At 48.2% G+C, this 27,732-nt stretch overlaps 1 protein-coding gene across 1 annotated transcript; it reads left to right on the top strand.

Annotated features, from left to right (window-relative positions):
- myg1 (myg1 exonuclease) lies at positions 1–27,732 on the top strand. Its single transcript, XM_064967009.1, is given in 8 exon segments — positions 1–299; positions 710–822; positions 9,126–9,285; positions 9,464–9,527; positions 9,530–9,612; positions 15,194–15,316; positions 15,582–15,768; positions 27,346–27,732. Coding segments are annotated over 8 exon segments (1,161 nt in total). The 5' UTR covers positions 1–62; the 3' UTR covers positions 27,540–27,732.

Raw genomic sequence — 27,732 nt, 5'->3', positions numbered from 1 at the left:
CAGTCCGTCGGAAATTACAGTCCGCCTCATTATCTTCAGCAGCGTGTGTAGCAGCTAACTTCATGTTAGCACCGAACCTGTTGAAATTCACTTTCCGAACTTCAGTGTTTACTAGTGTTTATAGAAATATACCGGTTAGAGACAGAATACCAGTTGCAGAAAGAAGATACATGTCACACCAACCCAAGCGACTCTGCACAGAAAACATGTCTGGTAAAATAATCGGCACCCATAACGGGACATTTCATTGTGATGAAGTGCTAGCCTGTTTCTTCCTTCACCAGCTCCCGGAGTACAAGGTGCATAATATTTATTTGTCCCTATTTTGCAGGAAACGATATGGTCAATATTATTGCACGATTCAACGTTTCTTCCACCCCGGCAAAGACAAGAGTTCGCTAGTTAGTTAACGTTAGTATATTCTAAAGCCAGCTAGCTACTGTACTTATGGCATAAGCTCAGGCAGGTCAGCATTGCATAACGCCCCAAATGCATAACGTTCAAACAGATTGCATTTCATTAAACCACATGGGCCGCCCTCGCCACGATAAGACGCTGAATATTCGTGGGTGCATTCCTTTTAGCTCGCCGGTTCGGCGGATTTTTTCCCTCAACTCCACCCAGACGGTGCACCGTGCACGCTCAGATAGAACGATTGCACAGCACCTAATGTATTGGACATTCATGCTGAATTTCATATTTTTTTCAGGATGCTGAGATCGTCAGAACTCGGGACCCTGCAGAGCTCGCCAAGTGTGACATCGTGGTGGATGTGGGAGGAGAGTTTGACCCCAATAAGCATCTCTATGACCATCATCAGAGGTACAGTCAAAGATTCTGGTATATACTGGTACAGTGGAACTAGCCCTTGGTCATGACTCTGTTCCATTGCGTTACACACAAATCATGGGACAAAGGCATCTTCATTATGGGGGAGTTTATTTAAATTCATATTTTATTTAACTAGGCAAGTCATTTAAGAACAAATTCTTACAATGACGGCCTAGGAACAGTGGGTTAACTGCCTTGTTGAGGGTCAGAACGACAGCCGAGGAACAGTGGGTTAACTGCCTTGTTCAGGGGCAGAATGACAGATTTTTACCTTGTCAGCTCGGGAATTCGATCCAGCAACCTTTCAGTTACTGGCCCAACGCTCTAACCACTAGACTACCTGCCCCAGTCCCTGCCCCAGTCCCGGCTACCTGCCCCAGTCCCGCTACCTGCCCCAGTACCTGCCCCAGTCCCGGCTACCTGCCCCAGTCCCGGCTACCTGCCCCAGTCCCGGCTACCTGCCCCAGTCCCGGCTACCTGCCCCAGTCCCGGCTACCTGCCCCAGCCCCGGCTACCTGCCCCAGCCCCGGCTACCTGCCCCAGTCCCGGCTACCTGTCCCGGGGCTTGTTTATGTTTATGTAAGAAGAAGGCCACACCTGTGTGTAACGGAAAACCGCCGTCAGAAAAGTGTTGTCAGTGAAAAAATACTGTCGGCTGCACCTGAGAAAAAAACGGTTAAAACTGTAAGTTTTGTATTTTACGTTTTAAATGATTTTTGATATGATGTGAAAGTAAAGAGCTATTTGTTTCTAGAACCGTATCGCAATTTGACAATGGGATTCACGTGTAGATGGAGTATTTGGATGTTTTGTCTGCCAGTCTACCTCTGAAAAGAACATCGTGTCCTTGGCCCTTGAGGAGTAACGGTACGCTGCAGTATTACATACTGACTGATACCAACCACAAGCTGTAGTCTTAGAGCACCTGATACCAACCACAAGCTGTAGTCTTAGAGCACCTGATACCAACCACAAGCTGTAGTCTTAGAGCACCTGATACCAACCACAAGCTGTAGTCTTAGAGCACCTGATACCAACCACAAGCTGTAGTCTTAGAGCACCTGATACCAACCACAAGCTGTAGTCTTAGAGCACCTGATACCAACCACAAGCTGTAGTCTTAGAGCACCTGATACCAACCACAAGCTGTAGTCTTAGAGCACCTGATACCAACCACAAGCTGTAGTCTTAGAGCACCTGATACCAACCACAAGCTGTAGTCTTAGAGCACCTGATACCAACCACAAGCTGTAGTCTTAGAGCACCTGATACCAACCACAAGCTGTAGTCTTAGAGCACCTGATACCAACCACAAGCTGTAGTCTTAGAGCACATGATTGCAGAGATGTGAATTTATAGAAGGCACACTGACATCGCATATAAGAGAGAAATCATGTATTTTTTATGTGGCAAAATCTTGTCATCACATTAATGATTTATCAGTCAATTACCTGTCTGTCTACTGATTGGTATGGAAATGCCAGAGGTTTCCCCCCCCCCCAGCAGGTAGGAGAGAGAACTAAGCTTCTCCATCATTCTCCCCCCTCCCCCACCCTCCCCCCACCCTCCCTCTGCTTCCCCTCCCCCTCCCCCCCTCGCCTCCCTCCCTCGCTCCTCCCCCTCCTCGCCTCCCCCTCCTCCCCCTCCATCCCCCCTCCTCCCTCCCCCCTCCCCCCCCTCGCCGCCCCCCTCCCTCGCCTCCCCCCTCCTCCCCCTCCATCCCCCTCCCCCTCCCCCTCCTCCCTCCCCCTCCCTCTCCCCCCTCCTCCCCCTCCATCCCCCCCTCCCCTCCCTCCCTCCATCCCCCCTCCCTCCCTCCCCTGCTTCCCCCCCCCTCCTCCCCTCCCCCCCTCCCCTCCCTCGCCTCCCCCTCTCCTCCCCCTCCTCCCCCCCTCCCCCTCTGCTTCCCCCTCCTCCCCCCTCCATCCCCTCCCCCTCCCTCTGCCCCCCCTCCCCTCCCCTCCCTCTGCTTCCCCCTCCTCCCCTCCATCCCCCTCCCCCTCCCTCTGCTCCTTTCCTCCTGATATTATCTCTAGCCTATCTCCCTCTAACGTTGACTCCCTAGCAAAAACAACTAGCAATTTTTAAACAAAATAATTGATACATGGAGTCATATAATCAATATAATATCGTCAATAATATGGCGATACTCCTGTATCCTGCCCCATCCCGCATAGCCCTCTGCTGGCACCCAAAAAATCTAAGTAAGCCTGTTTTAGGCAGAGGGCATAAAGAAAAGGGGTGGGGATGGGTTTATGGGAACAACATGGCAACAGCATGGTAATAGCATGGCAGCAACAGGTAACAACATGGCAACAGGTTTTAAAACATGGCAACAACATAGCAACGGGTAACAACATGGTAACAACATGGCAGCAGGTAACATGGCAGCAGCATGGTAATAGCATGGCAGCAACAGGTAACAACATGGCAACAACATGGCAACAGGTTTTAAAAACATGGCAACAACATAGCAACGGGTAACAACATAGCAATGGGTAACAACATGGCAACAACATAGCAACGGGTAACAACATAGCAATGGGTAACAACATGGCAACAACATAGCAACGGGTAACAACATGGCAACAACATAGCAACGGGGAACAACATAGCAATGGGTAACAACATGGCAACAACATAGCAACGGGTAACAACATAGCAATGGGTAACAACATGGCAACAACATAGCAACGGGTAACAACATATGGCAATGGGTAACAACATGGCAAACAACATAGCAACGGGTAACAACATGGCAACAACATAACAACATGGCAACAACATAGCAACGGTAACAACATGGCAACAACATGGCAACGGGTAACAACATGGCATGGCAACGGGTAACAACATGGCAACGGGTAACAACATGGCAACAACATGGCAACGGGTAATGGCAACAACATGGCAACAACATGGCAACGGGTAACAACATGGCAACAACATGGCAACGGGTAACAACATGGCAACAACATGGCAACGGGTAACAAACAACAACATGGCAACAACATGGCAACAACATGGGGTAACAACATGGCAACAACATGGCAACGGGTAACAACATGGCAACAACATGGTAACAAACAATGGGTAACAACATGGCAACAACAACATAACAACATGGCAACAACGGGTAACAACATGGCAATGGGTAACAACATGGCAACAACATGGCAACGGGTAACAACATGGCAACAACATGGCAACGGGTAACAACATGGCAACAACATGGCAGCAACATAGCAACAACATGGCAACGGGTAACAACATGGCAACAACATGGCAACGGGTAACAACATGGCAACAACATGGCAACGGGTAACAACATGGCAACAACATAGCAACGGGTAACAACATGGCAATGGGTAACAACATGGCAACGGGTAACAACATGGCAACAACATGGCAACGGGTAACAACATGGCAACAACATGGCAACGGGTAACAACATGGCAACGGGTAATGGCAACAACATGGCAACATGGCAACGGGTAACAACATGGCAACTAGCAACAACATGGCAACAACATGGCAACGGGTAACAACATGGCAACAACATGGCAACGGGTAACAACATGGCAAACACAGAACACCAAGCTTCATACAAGTCTGTTACGTTCAGTAGGTCACATGATTATGTAACTTTCGGACAGAAATACATTTGTGTCAGACTGACAGACAGGTGGGTGATTGATGGCTCCACTGTGTCCTTCTCTGTTTGTCCATATTTAACTGCCTTCTCTGTATAATTGATGCAGGGATTCCATTGCTAGTTATCGACCGTGTGCCACACAGCATGCCACTCCAGTATCTGACGCTTGGCGCTCAGCGGGCAGCGGGGCTGGAAGTGGCAAGCGTCCCTAATGGCACCCTATTCCCTATATAGTGCACTACTTTATACCAGAGCACAATTCCGTGGGGCGGCAGGGTAGCGGTTAGTGGTTAGAGTGTTGGACTAGTAACCAGAAGGTTGCAAGTTCAAACCCCTGAGCTGACAAGGTACAAATCTGTCGTTCTGCCCCTGAGCAGGCAGTTAACCCCACTGTTCCTAGGCCGTCATTGAAAATAAGAATTTGTTCTTAACTGACTTGCCTAGTTAAATAAAGGTAAAATAAAAGAGCCCTATTCCCTATATAGTGCACTACTTTAGACCAGAGCCCTATTCCCTATATAGTGCACTACTTTAGACCAGAGCCCATAGTGCTAAGGGCCCATAGTGCACTGTAGGGAATAGGGTGCTATTTGTCACGTTACCATTCTCTCAATTAAGCCAGAATTAAATGACCACTGCAGGCCCCCCTGCTGTGAGGCACTCATCTCCTTACGCGCTCAGTAGACACCTCCCTGGGTAGAGTTGATTGACATTAACAACTGATTAGCATTATCAACTGGCCTACTAGAAAATGAAAGGCAGCATGTGTGTAGAGACATATCACTGAAAGCCAAAAGGAGTGTTCATTTATTTTATTTTTTCATTGACCTTTAGCCTTTGCTGAAAGCACTGTCTTGCTCTTGGTAGCCAGCCGCGGGCGTCCAGAGTCCCTGGTGGGGATTGTTCTAATTTCATCTGTGTGTTCTGCTGTTCTGATCAGTCTGTATTGACAAGACTCTAGAGTCGTATTATCAATCTAATCTAATCTCATTTTTACGTCTCTTTTTAAATGAACCACATTGATTTTAAATTGGATTTTAAATAGTCTATTAACCTATTTTTTGGAAGAAGCAGAAGGATGCTTCCTCGGTTGATAACACATCTAGGCTACCTCTAGTTAATGCTACGTGAACATAAACTCTGATATGATCAATCACCAACAGCAAAACTATTTAACAAGTAGACTACTGCTTTACGTTTTAAATGACACTAATTCATTTGTCATGGATGGAACAGATAGAATCATTTTCCTGCCGTTCACCACCTGATACTGTTTTCAATATGAGCATCCAGCCAGTCTTTAAAGACCGAGGTCACATCCTGCCGTTCACCACCTGATAAACTGTTTTCAATGAGCACCCAGACAGTTTTTAAAGACCGAGGTCACATTCTGCCGTTCACCACCTGATAAACTGTTTTCAATATGAGCATCCAGCCAGTCTTTAAAGACCGAGGTCACATCCTTCCGTTATCCCCCAGCCAGTCTTTAAAGACCGAGGTCACATTCTGCCGTTCACCACCTGATAAACTGTTTTCAATGAGCACCCAGACAGTTTTTAAAGACCGAGGTCACATCCTGCCGTTATCCCCCAGCCAGTCTTTAAAGGCCGAGGTCACATCCTGCCGTTCACCTGATACTGTTTTCAATGAGCACTCAGCCAGTCTTTAAAGACAGACATCACACCCTGCTGTTATTCTGCTGAAACCAAGAATGGTTGTGTTAGAGGAGACTCGCCTCAAGCCAAATAAACACTTGTCTGTCTTGTATAAAGTTGATAGACAATAAAGCTTTAGAGTTTAGATAAGTCTTTGTGAATGATGGGCGATCTGCTTTAGAATTAGAATAAAGCTTTAGAATTTGAACGAGACAGAGTGAGTGATAGGTGGGTGTGCTGCTCTCTGTCCAGGACGTTCAGGGCACATTCAGCATTCTCTGTCCAGGATGTTTAGGGGCACATTCAGCATTCTCTGTCTAGGATGTTTAGGGGCACATTCAGCATTCTCTGTCTAGGATGTTTAGGGGCACATTCAGCATTCTCTGTCCAGGATGTTTAGGGGCACATTCAGCATTCTCTGTCCAGGACGTTTAGGGCACATTCAGCATTCTCTGTCCAGGATGTTTAGGGCACATTCAGCATTCTCTGTCCAGGACGTTTAGGGCACATTCAGCATTCTCTGTCCAGGATGTTTAGGGCACATTCAGCATTCTCTGTCCAGGACGTTTAGGGCACATTCAGCATTCTCTGTCCAGGACGTTTAGGGCACATTCAGCATTCTCTGTCCAGGACGTTTAGGGCACATTCAGCATTCTCTGTCTAGGACGTTAGGGGCACATTCAGCATTCTCTGTCTAGGATGTTTAGGGCACATTCAGCATTCTCTGTCCAGGATGTTTAGGGCACATTCAGCATTCTCTGTCCAGGATGTTTAGGGGCACATTCAGCATTCTCTGTCTAGGACGTTTAGGGCACATTCAGCATTCTCTGTCCAGGACGTTTAGGGCACATTCAGCATTCTCTGTCTAGGATGTTTAGGGCACATTCAGCATTCTCTGTCCAGGACGTTTAGGGCACATTCAGTATTCTCTGTCCAGGACGTTTAGGGCACATTCAGCATTCTCTGTCCAGGACGTTTAGGGCACATTCAGCATTCTCTGTCCAGGACGTTTAGGGGCACATTCAGCATTCTCTGTCCAGGACGTTTAGGGGCACATTCAGTATTCTCTGTCCAGGATGTTTAGGGCACATTCAGTATTCTCTGTCCAGGACGTTTAGGGGCACATTCAGCATTCTCTGTCTAGGATGTTTAGGGGCACATTCAGCATTCTCTGTCTAGGATGTTTAGGGGCACATTCAGCATTCTCTGTCTAGGACGTTTAGGGGCACATTCAGCATTCTCTGTCTAGGATGTTTAGGGGCACATTCAGCATTCTCTGTCTAGGATGTTTAGGGGCACATTCAGCATTCTCTGTCTAGGATGTTTAGGGGCACATTCAGCATTCTCTGTCTAGGATGTTTAGGGGCACATTCAGCATTCTCTGTCCAGGATGTTTAGGGGCACATTCAGCATTCTCTGTCCAGGACGTTTAGGGGCACATTCAGCATTCTCTGTCCAGGACGTTTAGGGGCACATTCAGCATTCTCTGTCCAGGACGTTTAGGGGCACATTCAGCATTCTCTGTCCAGGATGTTTAGGATGTTTAGGGCACATTCAGCATTCTCTGTCCAGGATTCGTTTAGGGGCACATTCAGCATTCTCTGTCCAGGATGTTTAGGGCACATTCAGCATTCTCTGTCCAGGACGTTTAGGGCACATTCAGCATTCTCTGTCCAGGATGTTTAGGGGCACATTCAGCATTCTCTGTCCAGGACGTTTAGGGGCACATTCAGCATTCTCTGTCCAGGACGTTTAGGGCACACATTCAGCATTCTCTGTCCAGGACGTTTAGGGCACATTCAGCATTCTCTGTCCAGGACGTTTAGGGCACATTCAGCATTCTCTGTCCAGGATGTTTAGGGGCACATTCAGCATTCTCTGTCCAGGAGGACAGCATTCTCTGTCCAGGACGGCACATTCAGCATTCTCTGTCCAGGACGTTTAGGGACATTCAGCATTCTCTGTCCAGGATGGGGCACATTCAGCATTCTCTGTCCAGGACGTTTAGGGGCACATTCAGCATTCTCTGTCCAGGATGTTTAGGGGCACATTCAGCATTCTCTGTCCAGGACGTTTAGGGGCACATTCAGCATTCTCTGTCTAGGATGTTTAGGGGCACATTGCATTCTCTGTCTAGGATGGGGCACATTCAGCATTCTCTGTCTAGGATGTTTAGGGGCACATTCAGCATTCTCTGTCCAGGATGTTTAGGGGCACATTCAGCATTCTCTGTCCAGGACATTCAGCATTCTTTAGGGGGCACATTCTGTCCAGCATTCTGTCCAGGACGTTTAGGGGCACATTCAGCATTCTCTGTCATTCAGCATTCTCTGACGTTTAGGGGCACATTCAGCATTCTCTGTCCAGGACGTTTAGGGGCACATTCAGCATTCTCTGTCCAGGATGTTTAGGGGCACATTCAGTTTAGGGGCACATTCAGCATTCTCTGTCCAGGACGTTTAGGGGCACATTCAGCATTCTCTGTCCAGGACGTTTAGGGGCACATTCAGCATTCTCTGTCCAGGACGTTTAGGGCACATTCAGCATTCTCTGTCCAGGATGTTAGGGCACATTCAGCATTCTCTGGTCCAGGACGCTCAGGGGACATTCAGCATTCTCTGTCTAGGACGTTTTGGGGCACATTCAGCATTCTCTGTCTAGGACGCCTTTAGGGCACATTCAGCATTCTCTGTCCAGGACGTTTAGGGGACATTCAGCATTCTCGTTCCAGGGCACATTCAGCATTCTCTGTCCTGTCCAGGACGTTTAGGGCACATTCAGCATTCTCTGTCCAAGAGACGCTCTAGGGCACATTCAGCATTCTCTGTCCAAGACGTCTAGGCACATTCAGCAGCCTGTGTCCAAGTATCTGATGGCCCATAAACATGGGATTAGTATAATCATAGAGGCGGTAGATTATGCATGGAAAGGGGAGGGGGATATTTCTACAAGATGGAGACATAACATGTTCTCTGCTTATCCAGGACCTTCTCCGAGACGTTCCACAGCCTGTGTCCAGAGAAGCCCTGGGTGACCAAGTTGAGCTCGGCTGGTTTGGTCTACCTTCATTTTGGCCGGAGGGTCCTTTCTCAGCTCACCTCCCTGAAGGAAGGAGACAGACAGCTGGAGGTGCTCTATGATAAGGTGAGACTGAGACAGGACCACCTATTGATAACCTCTCTACCATGTTCTGTTCTCTGTAGCTGAATGAGAACTAGGTGGATGTAATGTTCTCTGTTCTCTGTATGAGAACTAGGTGGATGTAACGTTCTCTGTAGCTGTATGAGAACTAGGTGGATGTAACGCTCTCTGTTCTCTGTAGCTGTATGAGAACTTGGTGGAGGAGGTGGATGCTGTGGACAACGGGATCTCCCAGTATGATGGAGAGGCTCATACGCTGTCTCTACCACTCTCAGCGCCCACGTCGGACACCTTAACCCACGCTGGAACAGCAAGAGCCAGGACACCAAGGTCAGTCAATGTGCAGCGTACCGTGTGTGTGGAAATATAACCAATTAAAAGGGCTGAGAGACCAGCCTTCAGTCCGTACAGCTGTGTGTGTGTCAGTTCACACACACACACACACACACACACACACAACTATTAATATAGTCCCCCGTTAACACCTTGTTGTGGCGTCCAACCGGCGCCAGACAAGCTCAGAGATGTCAAGATTTGAGCTCTGCCAGTGTTTCTGAATAACTAAGGCCCTACCAGGCTGTCTGGTTGAATTAGTCTCTTCTTCCTGAGTCCATACTTCTGAATCTGACAGGGGGAAACATACCTTCTCGGTATACCACCACCACCACCAATCTGACAGGGGGAAACATACCTTCTCGGTATACCACCACCACCACCCACCAATCTGACAGGGGAAACATACCTTCTCGGTATACCACCACCACCACCAATCTGACAGGGGAAACATACCTTCTCGGTATACCACCACCACCACCAATCTGACAGGGGGAAACATACCTTACCTCGGTATACCACCACCACCACCACCAATCTGACAGGGGGAAACATACCTTCTCGGTATACCACCACCACCACCAATCTGACAGGGGGAAACATACCTTCTCGGTATACCACCACCACCACCACCAATCTGACAGGGGGAAACATACCTTCTCGGTATACCACCACCACCACCAATCTGACAGGGGGAAACATACCTTCTCGGTATACCACCGCCGCCGCCGAATCACAACGTAAATTAATGTTGGGTTTGTTTTGTTAGGTTCTAATAAACTCCACTGACATTATGAAAGCTTAACCAAGTTAATTCTCCCAGAGGATCAATACATTAGACAAAACACGTTTCCACCAACACAAGTATATAAACTCCAGATGAGATGCTCTCCTCCTTCTCTCCTACCCTGACAGTTATTGTTCGACAGGAAGAGGTCTTAGGTTAAACCATTCCTCCTTCCTTAAGCTGACCTGACCTCAACCCCCCTTGATGCCTAATCCATGTCTCTCGGTATACCACCACCACCACCTTATCGATGCCTTCCACACGTGATCGCTTCCAGGCACTCAATATTTCAATAGGATCCCTGATATAATGTAAAGGTTATACATACCCCTCTCGGTATCAGTGACATATCCTGATATAATGTAAAGGTTATACATTACCCCCTCTCCCTCAGTGACATACCCTGACATAATGTAAAGGTTATACATTCTCCCCTCAGTGACATACCCTGATATAATGTAAAGGTTATACATTACCCCCTCTCCCTCAGTGACATATCCTGATATAATGTAAAGGTTATACATTACCCCCTCTCCCTCAGTGACATACCCTGATATAATGTAAAGGTTATACATTACCCCCTCTCCCTCAGTGACATACCCTGACATAATGTAAAGGTTATACATTACCCCCTCTCCCTCAGTGACATGAATATTTATATTTCATATTCTCAGAGCCGTTTCAATGCTACTCATATGCCCACAGCTGGCAACACACAAGTTATCATCAATTCGGCTGCATGCAACCTGATCGTAATGCCTGTGGTAAATTTGAGTTGACTTTGGATATCCCTATGGGGCTAGTTAGGGTCCATTTGGTAAATGACACAATGTACATGGGACAATATGTCAAATTCCATTTGCTTCAAATTTCAATAACAAAATCCTCAAACCAACTATAAATTGTAAAAAAAAAAATTAAAAAAAATGCCAAGCTTGAAAATATTCATACTTACATTGGTGTATTTTATTGACAGTCCTCAACTCGTCCTCGAGATAAGCTATCCAAAGTCAAACCAACAATTGCCACAGTCACACACCAGTCGGCTGAAGCTAATTGGCTAAATAATTTGGCTAACTCTTCCCACCTGCAAACACCCACATGAAACCACACCCACATGAAACCACACCCACATGAAACCACACCCGATACCAACTCACGTTTTGAGTTCAGTCACGGCAGCTAGCGTTTCTTAAGGATCCAAATCTAAAACTAGGGACAATTCAAGAAGTGCAGTCGCCTTTTAAACTCTGTACATCGATTGGACAAGTAGGTCAAACACCAGTGATTTATCATCTGTCTCAGATGGGGAATGGGGAGGGCAGAGGGGGGAATAAACTCTTGGTCCATCCATTTTCCTCCATTTCCCACACCTTTCCCAGACCAGGAGCACTTACTTATTACTCTGTGAGAGGCTGGTCGTCGATGCTATTCATTCGTCATACCCTGGAAAGCCACTGTGGATTGTGACAGGCTGCGCTACTCAACGGCCCTGTGATTTCCTGATCCAATCAATTGTCACCTTGTCAATTTTTCTTGTCCTGTCTCACCAAACTCTCAGCTGCTCACACACGTACCACACGCTCAGACAGATGCTACGACATGACGGTGGTGATGTTAGTGCTGTGTGTGTGTGTGTGTGTGTGTGACGTCATTGCACGTGCTTTATGTTTGCGCTAACGTGTGTGTGTGTGTGTGTGTGTGTGTGTGTGTGCACGCACATCAGTGCCATAAGTGGCAGCGGGAGTGTGTGAGAGAGAGACTGACTGAGACTGACAAAGGGAGTGGGTCAGTGAGGGAGGGAGAGACTGACTAGGACTGACAAAGGGAGTCAGTCAGTGAGGGAGAGACTGACTAGGACTGACAAGTCAGTCAGTGAGGGAGAGACTGACTAGGACTGACAAAGGGAGTCAGTCAGTGAGGGAGAGACTGACTGAGACTGACAAAGGGAGTCAGTGAGGGAGAGACTGACTGAGACTGACAAAGGGAGTCAGTCAGTGAGGGAGAGACTGACTAGGACTGACAAAGGGAGGGAGTCAGTGAGGGAGAGACTGACTAGGACTGACAAAGGGAGGGAGTCAGTGAGGGAGAGACTGACTAGGACTGACAAAGGGAGTCAGTCAGTGAGGGAGAGACTGACTAGGACTGACAAAGGGAGTCAGTCAGTGAGGGAGAGACTGACTAGGACTGACAAAGGGAGGGAGTCAGTGAGGGAGAGACTGACTAGGACTGACAAAGGGAGTCAGTCAGTGAGGGAGAGACTGACTAGGACTGACAAAGGGAGTCAGTCAGTGAGGGAGAGACTGACTGGGACTGACAAAGGGAGTCAGTCAGTGAGGGAGAGACTGACTAGGACTGACAAAGGGAGTGGGTCAGTGAGGGAGAGACTGACAAGGGAGAGACTGACTGGGACTGACAAAGGGAGTCAGTCAGTGAGGGAGAGACTGACTAGGACTGACAAAGGGAGGGAGTCAGTCAGTGAGGGAGAGACTGACTAGGACTGACAAAGGGAGTGAGTCAGTGAGGGAGAGACTGACTAGGACTGACAAAGGGAGTCAGTCAGTGAGGGAGAGACTGACTAGGACTGACAAAGGGAGTGAGTCAGTCAGTGAGGGAGAGACTGACTAGGACTGACAAAGGGAGTCAGTCAGTGAGGGAGAGACTGACTAGGACTGACAAAGGGAGTCAGTCAGTGAGGGAGAGACTGACTGAGACTGACAAAGGGAGTCAGTGAGGGAGAGACTGACTGAGACTGACAAAGGGAGTCAGTCAGTGAGGGAGAGACTGACTGAGACTGACAAAGGGAGTCAGTGAGGGAGAGACTGACTGAGACTGACAAAGGGAGTCAGTCAGTGAGGGAGAGACTGACTAGGACTGACAAAGGGAGGGAGTCAGTGAGGGAGAGACTGACTAGGACTGACAAAGGGAGGGAGTCAGTGAGGGAGAGACTGACTAGGACTGACAAAGGGAGGGAGTCAGTGAGGGAGAGACTGACTAGGACTGACAAAGGGAGTCAGTCAGTGAGGGAGAGACTGACTGGGACTGACAAAGGGAGTCAGTCAGTGAGGGAGAGACTGACTAGGACTGACAAAGGGAGTCAGTCAGTGAGGGAGAGACTGACTGGGACTGACAAAGGGAGTCAGTCAGTGAGGGAGAGACTGACTAGGACTGACAAAGGGAGTCAGTCAGTGAGGGAGAGACTGACTAGGACTGACAAAGGGATTGAGTCAGTGAGGGAGAGACTGACTAGGACTGACAAAGGGAGGGAGTCAGTCAGTGAGGGAGAGACTGACTAGGACTGACAAAGGGAGTCAGTCAGTGAGGGAGAGACTGACTGAGACTGACAAAGGGATTGAGTCAGTGAGGGAGAGACTGACTAGGACTGACAAAGGGAGGGAGTCAGTCAGTGAGGGAGAGACTGACTAGGACTGACAAAGGGAGTCAGTCAGTGAGGGAGAGACTGACTGGGACTGACAAAGGGAGTGGGTCAGTGAGGGAGAGACTGACTAGGACTGACAAAGGGAGGGAGTCAGTGAGGGAGAGACTGACTGAGACTGACAAAGGGAGTGGGTCAGTGAGGGAGAGACTGACTAGGACTGACAAAGGGAGTCAGTCAGTGAGGGAGAGACTGACTAGGACTGACAAAGGGAGTCAGTCAGTGAGGGAGAGACTGACTAGGACTGACAAAGGGAGTCAGTCAGTGAGGGAGAGACTGACTGAGACTGACAAAGGGAGTGGGTCAGTGAGGGAGAGACTGACTAGGACTGACAAAGGGAGTCAGTCAGTGAGGGAGAGACTGACTAGGACTGACAAAGGGAGTCAGTCAGTGAGGGAGAGACTGACTGAGACTGACAAAGGGAGTCAGTCAGTGAGGGAGAGACTGACTAGGACTGACAAAGGGATTGAGTCAGTGAGGGAGAGACTGACTGGGACTGACAAAGGGAGTGAGTCAGTCAGTGAGGGAGACCTTTAGCGACCTTTAGTTTTCCTTGTAGAAAGATGTTTATCTATCCTGTATTTACTTGAGCAGCTGTTACGATGTCCTTCATGTGCTGCAAGACTGGTGATTTCTCCTGGTGTCGCCTTATGTTTCGTGACATTTCCTGTCTCCTGTCGTCTCCTCCTCCTGTCGTCTCCTCCTCCTGTCGTCTCCTCCTCCTGTCGTCTCCTCCTCCTGTCGTCTCCTCCTCCTGTCGTCTTCTCCTCCTCATGTCTTCTCCTCCTCATGTCTTCTCCTCCTCATGTCTTCTCCTCCTCCTCCTGTCGTCTCCTCCTCTTCATGTCGTCTCCTCCTCCTGTCGTCTCCTCCTCCTGTCGTCTCCTCCTCCTGTCGTCTCCTCCTCCTGTCGTCTCCTCCTCCTGTCGTCTCCTCCTCCTCCTGTCGTCTCCTCCTCATGCCGTCTCCTCCTCCTCATGCCGTCTCCTCCTCCTCATGCCGTCTCCTCCTCCTCATGCCGTCTCCTCCTCCTCATGCCGTCTCCTCCTCCACATGCCGTCTCCTCCTCCTCATGCCGTCTCCTCCTCCTCCTGTCGTCTCCTCCTCCTCCTGTCGTCTCCTCCTCCTCCTGTCGTCTCCTCCTCCTCATGTCGTCTCCTCCTCCTCATGTCGTCTCCTCCTCCTCGTGTCGTCTCCTCCTCGTGTCGTCTCCTCTTCGTGTCGTCTCCTCTTCGTGTCGTCTCCTCTTCGTGTCGTCTCCTCCTCTTCGTGTCGTCTCCTCCTCTTCGTGTCGTCTCCTCCTCCTCGTGTCGTCTCCTCCTCCTCATGTCGTCTCCTCATGTTGTGTATTTTAGGAGGGCTTCCATAAGGCTCTGGCCATGGTAGGAGCAGAGTTCCTGGACCGGGTTGACTTCTACCAGAACTCCTGGCTTCCTGCCCGTGTGGTGGTGGAGGAAGCTGTGCAGACGAGGAAGCAGGTACCTACCGTAGACATGCAGATATTCACTTTCACTAGGTAGCGGACAGGGTGGCGCTGTTCTGATGACATCCCCTGTCATGTTGCTTCTCTCCAGAACTACTTTGTCTGTTAAAATAAATTACATGTATGATACACGTGTAAATATGTGTAACTGCACGCGTAGTAACGGGGGTAAATGCACGCATAGTAACGGGGGTAAATGCAAAGCACTTTGTGACCAGTGAATTCCTGAGTAAATGTGATTGACTTGTGTCCGTCCCCAGGTTGACCCCAGTGGCGAGGTAGTGGTGTTTTCTCAGGGTGGTTGTCCCTGGAAGGAGCACCTGTTTTCCCTGGAGAAGGAGCTGAGCGTGGACACCCCCATTAAGTTTGTCCTCTACCCTGACCAGAACGGACAGTGGAGAGTCCAGTGTGTCCCAGCCGGTCTGTACACCTTCAATAACAGGTAGTGTACACTACCCAGATCGCCTTCAATAGCAGGTAGTGTACACTACCCAGATCGCCTTCAATAGCAGGTAGTGTACACTACCCGGATCGCCTTCAATAGCAGGTAGTGTACACTACCCGGATCGCCTTCAATAGCAGGTAGTGTACACTACCCAGTGATCGATCCTTTCAATAGCAGGTAGTGTACACTACCCGGATCGCCTTCAATAGCAGGTAGTGTACACTACCCGGATCGCCTTCAATAGCAGGTAGTGTACACTACCCGGATCGCCTTCAATAGCAGGTAGTGTACACTACCCAGATCGCCTTCAATAGCAGGTAGTGTACACTAGCCCCGGACTACCCGCCTTCAATAGCAGGTAGTGTACACTACCCGGATCGCCTTCAATAGCAGGTAGTGTACACTACCCGGATCGCCTTCAATAGCAGGTAGTGTACACTACCCGGATCGCCTTCAATAGCAGGTAGTGTGCACTACCCGGATCGCCTTCAATAGCAGGTAGTGTGCACTACCCGGGTCGCCTTCAATAGCAGGTAGTGTGCACTACCCGGGTCGCCTTCAATAGCAGGTAGTGTGCACTACCCGGATCGCCTTCAATAGCAGGTAGTGTGCACTACCCGGATCGCCTTCAATAGCAGGTAGTGTACACTATCCGGATCGCCTTCAATAGCAGGTGGTGTACACTAACCGGATCGCCTTCAATAGCAGGTGGTGTACACTAACCGGATCGCCTTCAATAGCAGGTGGTGTACACTAACCGGATCGCCTTCAATAGCAGGTGGTGTACACTAACCGGATCGCCTTCAATAGCAGGTGGTGTACACTAACCGGATCGCCTTCAATAGCAGGTGGTGTACACTAACCGGATCGCCTTCAATAGCAGGTGGTGTACACTAACCGGATCGCCTTCAATAGCAGGTGGTGTACACTACCCGGATCGCCTACAATAGCAGGTGGTGTACACTAACCGGATCGCCTTCAATAGCAGGTGGTGTACACTAACCGGATCGCCTTCAATAGCAGGTGGTGTACACTAACCGGATCGCCTTCAATAGCAGGTGGTGTACACTACCCGGATCGCCTACAATAGCAGGTGGTGTACACTAACCGGATCGCCTTCAATAGCAGGTGGTGTACACTACCCGGATCGCCTACAATAGCAGGTGGTGTACACTACTTTAGGACACTACTTAGACTGTCCCTGTCGGAGAACCCTTTTTAGTTCCATTTAGAGCCCTCTATGGTATGGAAAGAGTTCTACATGGAACCCAAAAGGGGTTCTCCTATGTGGATGTCTAAAGAACCCTTATGTTCAAGATAGAAACTTGTTTTTTCTAAGACGGTGCTTTAGAGTTGATTACAGGTGAAGTGAACTAGTGGGAGGGTCCAGTGTTTTCCCGTCCGACTACATACCTACATCTACCAATACATGTGGCGTCAGGGTAGCCTAGTGGTTAGAGTGTTAGACTAGAAAGCGGAAGGTTGCAAGTTCAAATCCTTGAGCTGACAAGGTACAAATCTGTCGTTCTGCCCCTGAATAGGCAGTTAAACCCACTGTTCCTAGACCGTCATTTAAAATAAGAATTTGTTCTTAACTGACTTGCCAAGTTAAAAGTTAAAAAAAATAAAAGCCAAATGGCTCCCTACTCCCTACATAGTTTGCACCTTTAATAGTCTACTCTACATCTATTGGTCCCTCAATGTTGTTGAATAGTTGACTCTACATCTATTGGTCCCTCAATGTTGTTTAATAGTCTACTCTACATCTATTGGTCCCTCAATGTTGTTTAATAGTCTACTCTACATCTATTGGTCCCTCAATGTTGTTTAATAGTCTACTCTACATCTATTGGTCCCTCAATTTTGTTTAATAGTCTACTCTACATCTATTGGTCCCTCAATGTCTACATCTAGCTAGGGGGAGGAACAGCCTCCTGGGTTGTTGGTTTGTAGCTACAGGTAGGAACAGCCTCCTGGGTTGTAGGTTTGTAGCTAGGGGGAGGAACAGCTTCTTGGGTTGTAGGTTTGTAGCTAGGGGGAGGAACAGCTTCTTGGGTGGTAGGTTTGTAGCTAGGGGGAGGAACAGCTTCTTGAGTTGTCGGTTTGTAGCTAGGGGGAGGAACAGCTTCCTGAGTTGTTGGTTTGTAGCTAGGGGCGGAACAGCCTCCTGGGTTGTCGGTTTGTAGCTAGGGGGAGGAACAGCTTCCTGAGTGTTGTAGCTTGTAGCTAGGGGGCGGAACAGCTTCCTGAGTGTTGTTGGTTTGTAGCTACAGGGAGGAACAGCTTCCTGGGTTGTAGGTTTGTAGCTAGGGGGAGGAACAGCTTCCTGAGTGTTGTAGCTTGTTGAGTGTTGTAGCTTGTAGCTAGGGGGAGGAACAGCTTCCTGAGTGTTGGCTTGTAGCTAGGGGGAGGAACAGCTTCCTGAGTGTTGTAGCTGGGGGAGGAACAGCTTCCTGAGTGTTGTAGCTTGTAGCTAGGGGGAGGAACAGCTTCTTGAGGTTGTAGGTTTGTAGCTAGGGGGAGGAACAGCTTCCTGAGTGTTGTAGCTTTGTAGCTAGGGGGAGGAACAGCTTCCTGAGTGTTGTAGTTGTAGCTAGGGGAGGAACAGCTTCCTGAGTGTTGTAGCTTGTAGCTAGGGGGAGGAACAGCTTCCTGGGTTTTGTAGCTTGTAGCTAGGGGGAGGAACAGCTTCCTGAGTGTTGTAGCTGGGGGAGGAACAGCTTCCTGAGTGTTGTAGCTTGTAGCTAGGGGGAGGAACAGCTTCCTGAGTGTTGTAGCTTGTAGCTAGGGGGAGGAACAGCTTCCTGGGTTGTAGGTTTGTAGCTAGGGGGGGGGGGGAACAGCTTCTTGAGTTGTCGGTTTGTAGCTAGGGGGAGGAACAGCTTCCTGAGTGTTGTGGCTTGTAGCTAGGGGGCGGAACAGCTTCCTGAGTGTTGTAGCTAGGGGGAGGAACAGCTTCCTGAGTGTTGTAGCTTGTAGTAGGGGAGGAACAGCTTCCTGAGTGTTGTAGCTTGTAGCTAGGGGGAACAGTTTCCTGAGTGTTGTAGCTTGTAGCTAGGGGGAGGAACAGCTTCCTGAGTGTTGTAGCTTGTAGCTAGGGGGAGGAACAGCTTCCTGAGTGTTGTAGCTTGTAGCTAGGGGGAGGAACAGCTTCCTGAGTGTTGTAGCTTGTAGCTAGGGGGAGGAACAGCTTCCTGGGTTGTAGCTTGTAGCTAGGGGGAGGAACAGCTTCCTGAGTGTTGTAGCTTGTAGCTAGGGGGAGGAACAGCTTCCTGAGTGTTGTAGCTTGTAGCTAGGGTTCTGACGTTCATGGAATTTCCAATGGTAGTTATTTTTTGCAGACACTTTCTTCTCTCGTTCGCTCCTGAAGGCATCTGCTGCCATTTAAATACAATGAATAGATGGGGGGGTCCCTATTCAAGAATGGTGTTATAATGGGCGGACTGGTATACTCTCCTAGGTGTCATTTAATGTCAGACCATCACATTTGTGATTCACACAGACAGAAAATACAGACAGACACTCTCTCTCCCCTGCTGATTGACTGGGTGTCACCAGGTTAAAGAGCCCTCTGCTGATTGGCTGGGGTCATTGGTAAAACAAAGCGATGGAACAAATATCATCTCATGTTGTTGATAACCCATGAGGAAAATATCAACCTTTGTTTTGATATGCAAATATATTCTAATACAGAGTGCTGAATGTTTATTTATTTTATGCTGTCTGCTTTAGTTAATTATCATAGTTCTGGTTTGAAAGGTGTATTTGGAATACACACACACACACACACACACACACACACACACACACACACACAACGTGTACATTTATAAACTGTGCACACATCTGTGTTGTTCTCCCCTCTAGCAGAAATCACACTTACAGTTTCCAATCAGTTATTTGTGGATAAGTAATTATTTTCAGGGGATTATTTTAGTAAGTCATTTACAATGCCATTCTGAAGTGTATTGCTTCTCCCGCAGGTCAAAAGGATAATGGGTAATGGATTCAATTATGTAGAAGTCATAATGGTAATGGATTCAATTATGTAGAAGTCAAAATGATAATGGTAATGGATTCAATTATGTAGAAGTCAAAATGATAATGATAATGGATTCAATTATGTAGAAGTCAAAATGATAATGGTAATGGATTCAATTATGTAGAAGTCAAAAGGAGAATGGTAATGGATTCAATTATGTAGAAGTAAAAATGATAATGGATTCAATTATGTAGAAGTCAAAAGGATAATGATAATGGATTCAATTATGTAGAAGTTCTCACCTCTTATTTGATCTCTACTTCTTGCTGTCGGGTCATAGTTAGTTATTTCACTGGTATGTTGTGAATTCATGGGGGGTGTAATGGTAGGGGGATGATGGATTCAATTATGTAGAAGTCATCGTGGGGGGATGAATGTTCATCGCGGGGGTGGTGACCGTTCATCGTGGGGGTGGTTATCGTGGGGCGGTGACCGTTCATCGTGGGGGCGGTGACCGTTCTTGCAGGGGTGGTCATAGGGGGTGATTTCACTGGGGGGGGGGGATGACCGTTCATCGTGGGGGGGGGGGGGGGGGGGTGACCGTTCATCGCCGTTCACCGCGGTGGGGGTGACCGTTCATCGCGGGTGGGGGTGACCCTTCATCGCGGGGGGTGACCGTTCATCGCGGGGGGGACCGTTCATCGGGGGTGACCGCTCATCGCGGGGGGTGACCGTTCATCGTGGGGGAGGGGGTGACGCGGGGGGGTGACTGTTCATCATGGGGGGTGACCGTTCATCGTGGGGTGGGGTGACCGTTCATCGTGGGGGGGGTGACCGTTCATCGTGGGGTGGGGTGACCGTTCATCGTGGGGGGGGTGACCGTTCATCGTGGGGTGTGTAATGCACCTGAAGTATTTAATAGGACAACGTTTTTGTTTCAAGTCCTGAATGTTTCACTTCCTGGATGTTTTAGGTCCTGGGTGTTTCAGGTCCTGGGTGTTTCAGGTCCTGGGTGTTTCAGGTCCTGGGTGTTTCAGGTCCTGGGTGTTTCAGGTCCTGGGTGTTTCAGGTGCTGGGTGTTTCAGGTGCTGGGTGTTTCAGGTGCTGGGTGTTTCAGGTCCTGGGTGTTTCAGGTGCTGGGTGTTTCAGGTCCTGGGTGTTTCAGGTCCTGGGTGTTTCAGGTGCTGGGTGTTTCGGGTCCTGTGTCATACTGTAGGTTTAAAGTACATTTGTAGTGAGAGGACATCACTTCTCCTCAGTAGCTGCTCTTCATCCCGTTCCTGTGCAGTTTTCTGTACGTAAATAAACCCTGTTAGTTTAAAGCCCATTTAGTGCCTTGTAAAAGGTGAGAGGGGATTGAATGACCAGAGGGTTGAGGAACATAAGGCACAGCTCTAGGCTTCAGAAGTCAGCTGCATGGTCTCCGTTCTGTCTCTCTTTCTCTCACCCATCTCCTCCCTCTCTCTCCACTCCAGTGAGGAATCTCATTAGAATTGGTTTTCCACTAGGATGACCTGGCACCTGACAGTGGGAAGAATAGGAGATTGTATGAGATGCTGCTAAGCTTTCCATTTAGTTCAATGTTATGCGTAGTGTAGGTGCTGACAATGCCTAAGAACCAGACCTGTATTTAAATACTATTTCAAATCATTGATACATATTTTTAGCTGGGCTTGGCTGCGTTGTTGCCTGGCGAAATGGAACCAAAGGTAAAATCGCAAAACTGCAACCCCCACCCATATGACACTTTCGACAGGCTAGAGTAAATGCTGAAAGATTTGGAATAAGAGCATGAACCCTGGCCCGCTGACACCATGCCTCCCCAGATGGCTGTGTCTGAGGGAGGAGAATGAGGGTCGAGTGACGGGAACATGTTGGTGGATTGAAACGCAGCCTGTGGATCCAGATGGCAACGCTTGAGGGAAGCATGATTCTCCCAGCAAGTAGCTCGCTGCCGGATCCGCTCCTGCAGGATAACAGGAAGAGTGTTGTTATCACCTGTGTCTCTGGTACGTAAACACCACCTGCGTAGAGTAGACTATTTTTATCACTGCTCATCACACCAGGAAATGTGAGCAGAGCTGGTTCTTCCGTTCCCGTGCATGTTGGAGAGAGAGAGGGAAGATAAAGTAGACATTTTGCAGGATTGGGGTACATTTTTGTTTTAATCAGCAATCAAGTAATTTATTTTCAGTATTTTTAGTTCACATTCTGAAGTGCAATTTATGAATTGCAAGTCATTTCTTTGCTACGTCCTATAATGTCATACAATTTGATTTGGTTATTTGACATTTTATCTATACAATAAAACATTATTCATCTGTGGTCTTTCTGTAGGGATACTATTAAAACAACAGTATTGTTACCTAGGATAGGATAAGTAATCCTTCTCACCCCCCCCCTTAAATGATTTAGATGCACTATTGTAAAGTGGCTGTTCCACTGGATGTCAGAAGGTGAATTCACCAATTTGTAAGTCGCTCTGGATAAGAGCGTCTGCTAAATGACTTAAATGTAAATGTAGTTGTCCAGAGAGGACTGGGTTTTGTTTTTTTGATATCTCACTGGTTCTCTTTCACCACTTTATCGTTGTCAAAATCACAGTGTGTGTAAAGGGACAGTGATAGGGACATTGCCCTGCCTCGGGTGCTGTCTTTCAGATGACACGTTAAACCGATATCCTGACTTTCTGTGGTCATAAATAATTCCCATGGAACCTACCATAAGAGTAGGGGTGGTAACCTCAGTGTTCTGGCTAAATTCCATCATGGCCACCTAAGTACCCCCCTCCCCCGATTCCCAATTCCCAATTGGTGTATATCACTCCTCACCTCTCCACCTGATAGCTGCTGTGTGGTAAGTGTTCTGGCACAAAATGGCTGCCATGGCATCACCCAGGTGGGTGCTACACATTGAGGGTAGATGCGGTGAGTTTCTCCCCCTACTATGTAAAGCGCTTTGAGCATCTACTGTAGGTGGAAAAGCGTTATGTAAATGCAGGCTGTTAGTAACAGTCCACGGCCTATCTAGTGCAGACGGAGGGTGTCGTTGACTCACGAACTCAACCAGTGACATATTTCAATACAACACCTCGTCTGTCATGTTTAAACGCCACTTGTCTAAAATTGCAACAGAAGGCACCGAATAAGATGAAGAAGTGCATGATGGTTGCTAGAAATAAGAGCTTTCTTCCCAACCTTATTCTCTCTACAGGGCACTCCCTTTCACCAGAGCCCAATGGGGAGCCTAGTGGTTAGAGCGTTGGACTAGTAACTAGAAAGGTTGCTGGATCGAGTCCATGAGCTGACAAGGTAAAAAAGAGCCGTTAAACCCACTGTTTCCCCGGTCGCAGAAGACGTGGATGTCGCTTTTTAAGCCATTCACACCTCGCACCTCTCTGATTCGGAGACACATCTCTGATGCGTTAGACACATTTCAGTTGAAGGCATTCAGTTGTACAACTGACTAGGTATCCCACTTTCCTGGTCAAAAGTAGTGCACGGAATAGGGTGTCAATCGGGACAAATGTATGATGGTTGATTTTAGAAATGAGCAAATAACAGGTGGTATTCTGTATCCAGGGGATCTGCTGCTTGTTCCATTTGGCAGACTAATGTTGTGCAGCTGATTTGTTGTTGGGTCTTCAGAATCAAGTCTCGCTCATTCAGTCATTCAGAAACGTTTGGTTGCCAATTGCCCCTCTTTCTACTTGTTATTGTTCCCGTCTACTTTTCCTCTGCTGTGTCTGTTCTGAGAATACTGTCCAGTTATTCCGTGGTTATAAGGATTCGCTGCTCAAAGCCTACTAGATTATCTTTGTGAATTATTATTATTAATCAGAATTAAAATGGTGTCAAAATTCATGAAATCAAGCAGGTGTCCTAGTTACCATTTTTCCAGAATGAATTCAAATCCTTCTTCATCCTTAGCGACCTCCATCTTCCATTCACACTTGACTTGTTCCTGCTTGTCAAGCCCGTCTTTCCTCCCTCTTGTGAGATTGGATATTGACTGAGAGAGCACAGTGTCACATTCCCCTCCACCCAATTTCCATCTGGCCTCTTCCACCTTATTAGTCCCTTTTCACACCTCAACAGATCCTCAAGAGGTTTCCAGAGAATATCCTCGGCTATATCTTTTTTTAATAATGTGAACTACTGCTACTGAAGGTAATGCACGACACTGGCCCGACAGTTCCCCCTAAGTATGTGTGTGTGTGTGTATGTATATATACATACATACATACACACATGTGTGTATGTATACACACATACACACACATATACACATACACATACACACATACATACATACATACACACATACACACACACAGTCCCGGGGCCTACCCTAGGTGCACATTTTGCCATAGCACTAGACAGCCGATTCAAATAACCAACTCCTAATTTTAGGCAGGTCAGTTAAGATTTGATTATTTTTAATCCACTGTTCTACAGATACTGTTACATTAGATGTTAGAGCTGTGTACTGTTACAGAATGGAGATTAGGTGTTAGTTCATAGAGCTACTGTTACAGAATGTGTTACAGCTGTGTTGTTACAGAATGGAGATTAGATGTTAGAGCTGTGTACTGTTACAGAATGGATTAGATTAGACTACTGTTACAGAATGGAATTAGATGTTAGTTCATAGAGCTGTGTACTGTTACAGAATGGAGATTAGATGTTAGTTTATAGAGCTGTGTACTGTTACAGAATGGAGATTAGATGTTAGAGCTGTGTACTGTTACAGAATGGAGATTAGATGTTAGTTCATAGAGTACTGTTACTGTGTACTGTTACAGAATGGAGATTAGATGTTTAGAGCTGTGTACTGTTACAGAATGGAGATTAGATGTTAGAGCTGTGTACTGTTACAGAATGGAGATTAGATGTTAGAGCTGTGTACTGTTACAGAATGGAGATTAGATGTTGACTGTTACAGAATGGAGATTAGATGTTAGAGCTGTGTACTGTTACAGAATGGAGATTAGATGTTAGAGCTGTGTACTGTTACAGAATGGAGATTAGATGTTAGAGCTGTGTACTGTTACAGAATGGAGATTAGATGGAGATTAGATGTTAGTTTAGAGCTGTGTACTGTTACAGAATGGAGATTAGATGTTAGAGCTGTGTACTGTTACAGAATGGAGATTAGGTGTTAGTTTATAGAGCTGTGTACTGTTACAGAATGGAGATTAGATGTTAGAGCTGTGTACTGTTACAGAATGGAGATTAGATGTTAGAGCTGTGTACTGTTACAGAAATTGGATTAGATGTTAGAGCTGTGTACTGTTACAGAATGGAGATTAGATGTTAGAGCTGTGTACTGTTACAGAATGGAGATTAGATGTTAGTTCATAGAGCTGTGTACTGTTACAGAATGGAGATTAGATGTTAGTTCATAGAGCTGTGTACTGTTACAGAATGGAGATTAGGTGTTAGAGCTGTGTACTGTTACAGAATGGAGATTAGATGATAGAGCTGTGTACTGTTACAGAATAGAGATTAGATGTTAGAGCTGTGTATTGTTACAGAATAGAGATTAGATGTTAGTTAGAGCTGTGTACTGTTACAGAATGGAGATTAGATGTTAGAGCTGTGTACTGTTACAGAATGGAGATTAGGTGTTGAGCTGTGTATTGTTACAGAATGGAGATTAGGTGTTAGTTTATAGAGCCTAGAACAGGGCCAGGTACAGTTACAGCTATAGATTAGGGCCTGGCCCTGCCAGCCACAGCCCCTGGCCTCGCCAGCCCTCGCCCACAGCCTATAACAGGGCCTGGCCCTGCGCCAGAACAGCCTATAGTTTATAGGGCCTGGTCCTCGCCAGCCAGCCACAGCCTATAACAGGGCCTGGTCCTCGCCAGCCACAGCCTATAACAGGGCCTGTCCCTCGCCAGCCACAGCCTATAACAGGGCCTGACCCTCGCCAGCCACAGCCTATAACAGGGTCTGACCCTGCGCCAGCCACAGCCTATAACAGGGCCTGACCCTGCGCCAGCCACAGCCTATAACAGGGCCTGACCCTCGCCAGCCACAGCCTATAACAGGGCCTACCCTCGCCAACAACAACAGAGCCACAGCCTATAACAGGGCCTGGAGTTCACTTGACAGTACTGTGTTACTGTGTTACTGTGTTACTGTGTTGTGTAAATGTGCCGTTTCCCTTTCCTGGGCAGTCGCTCTCTGTGTGTCCATCCTGCCTGACCTCAGTGTCCTCACAGTATCCCTCTGTCTTAGCCTGGTCCCAGATCTGTTTTGTGCTGTCTTGCCAACTCCTGCAGTTATTGGCAACGTTAACACTGTACAACCCACTCTGACTCCATGCTACCTCTGCTCTCCTCTGTGTCCCCTTCCTGCCCCGAGCCTGGAGGGCCACGTAGTCTTGAAAAGCAGTGTTGTTCAGGATTCAGCCTTAGCCGTTAGGGTGTGACTTGGACTGTGTTCAGGTACTCTGTGTGCTCAAGCATATCCCTCTGTGTCCAACCTGCCTGTACTGACACGGTCCCTCTGTGTCCAACCTGCCTGTACTGACACGGTCCCTCTGTGTCCAACCTGCCTGTACTGACACGGTCCCTCTGTGTCCAACCTGCCTGTACTGACACGGTCCCTCTGTGTCCAACCTGCCTGTACTGACACGGTCCCTCTGTGTCCAACCTGCCTGTACTGACACGGTCCCTCTGTGTCCAACCTGCCTGTACTGACACGGTCCCTCTGTGTCCAACCTGCCTGTACTGACACGGTCCCTCTGTGTCCAACCTGCCTGTATTGACACGGTCCCTCTGTGTCCAACCTGCCTGTACTGACACGGTCCCTCTGTGTCCAACCTGCCTGTACTGACACGGTCCCTCTGTGTCCAACCTGCCTGTACTGACACGGTCCCTCTGTGTCCAACCTGCCTGTACTGACACGGTCCTCTGTGTCCAACCTGCCTGTACTGACACGGTCCCTCTGTGTCCAACCTGCCTGTACTGACACGGTCCCTCTGTGTCCAACCTGCCTGTACTGACACGGTCCCTCTGTGTCCAACCTGCCTGTACTGACACGGTCCCTCTGTGTCCAACCTGCCTGTACTGACACGGTCTCTCTGTGTCCAACCTGCCTGTATTGACAAGGTCCCTCTGTGTCCAACCTGCCTGTACTGACACGGTCCCTCTGTGTCCAACCTGCCTGTACTGACACGGTCCCTCTGTGTCCAACCTGCCTGTATTGACAATGTCCCTCTGTGTCCAACCTGCCTGTACTGACACGGTCCCTCTGTGTCCAACCTGCCTGTATTGTCCCTCTGTGTCCAACCTGCCTGTATTGACACGGTCCCTCTGTGTCCAACCTGCCTGTATTGACACGGTCCCTCTGTGTCCAACCTGCCTGTATTGACACGGTCCCTCTGTGTCCAACCTGCCTGTATTGACACGGTCCCTCTGTGTCCAACCTGCCTGTATTGACAATGTCCCTCTGTGTCCAACCTGCCTGTACTGACACGGTCCCTCTGTGTCCAACCTGCCTGTATTGACAATGTCCCTCTGTGTCCAACCTGCCTGTATTGACACGGTCCCTCTGTCCAACCTGCCTGTTGACAGGTTGTCTCTGTTCAGGGTCTCTGTTGGAGGAGTGGCGCGGGGTACGTGACGATGCCCTGTCAGAGCTCAGTGGGATCCCCGACTGTGTCTTTGTCCACGCCGGAGGTTTCATCGGTGGGAACAAGACCAAGGAAGGGGCGTTGGAGATGGCCCGCAGGACCCTGCAGGCTGCAGCCAAGTCCCCATCCAAACACACCAACTGCAGCTGATCTTGGCCCAGTCCCGGGGGATGGTTAACCAAGAAAGCTCAGTGTCGCTTGGCCTACCTCCGCTTTGTAGTGTGAACGTAGTTCTACCACACACACACACACACACTCTCAATCACGTCACTGTTCGGTTAAATGAATTGTACTGTATGTGTGTTGCACTTGTTTTGCTTTTAAAAAAAATACTACATTTTGA

The sequence above is a fragment of the Oncorhynchus masou genome, chromosome 5 (genome assembly GCF_036934945.1).
Source record: "Oncorhynchus masou masou isolate Uvic2021 chromosome 5, UVic_Omas_1.1, whole genome shotgun sequence".
Taxonomy (NCBI): Eukaryota; Metazoa; Chordata; class Actinopteri; order Salmoniformes; family Salmonidae; genus Oncorhynchus; species Oncorhynchus masou.
This window is presented reverse-complemented; position numbering and strand designations above follow the sequence as displayed.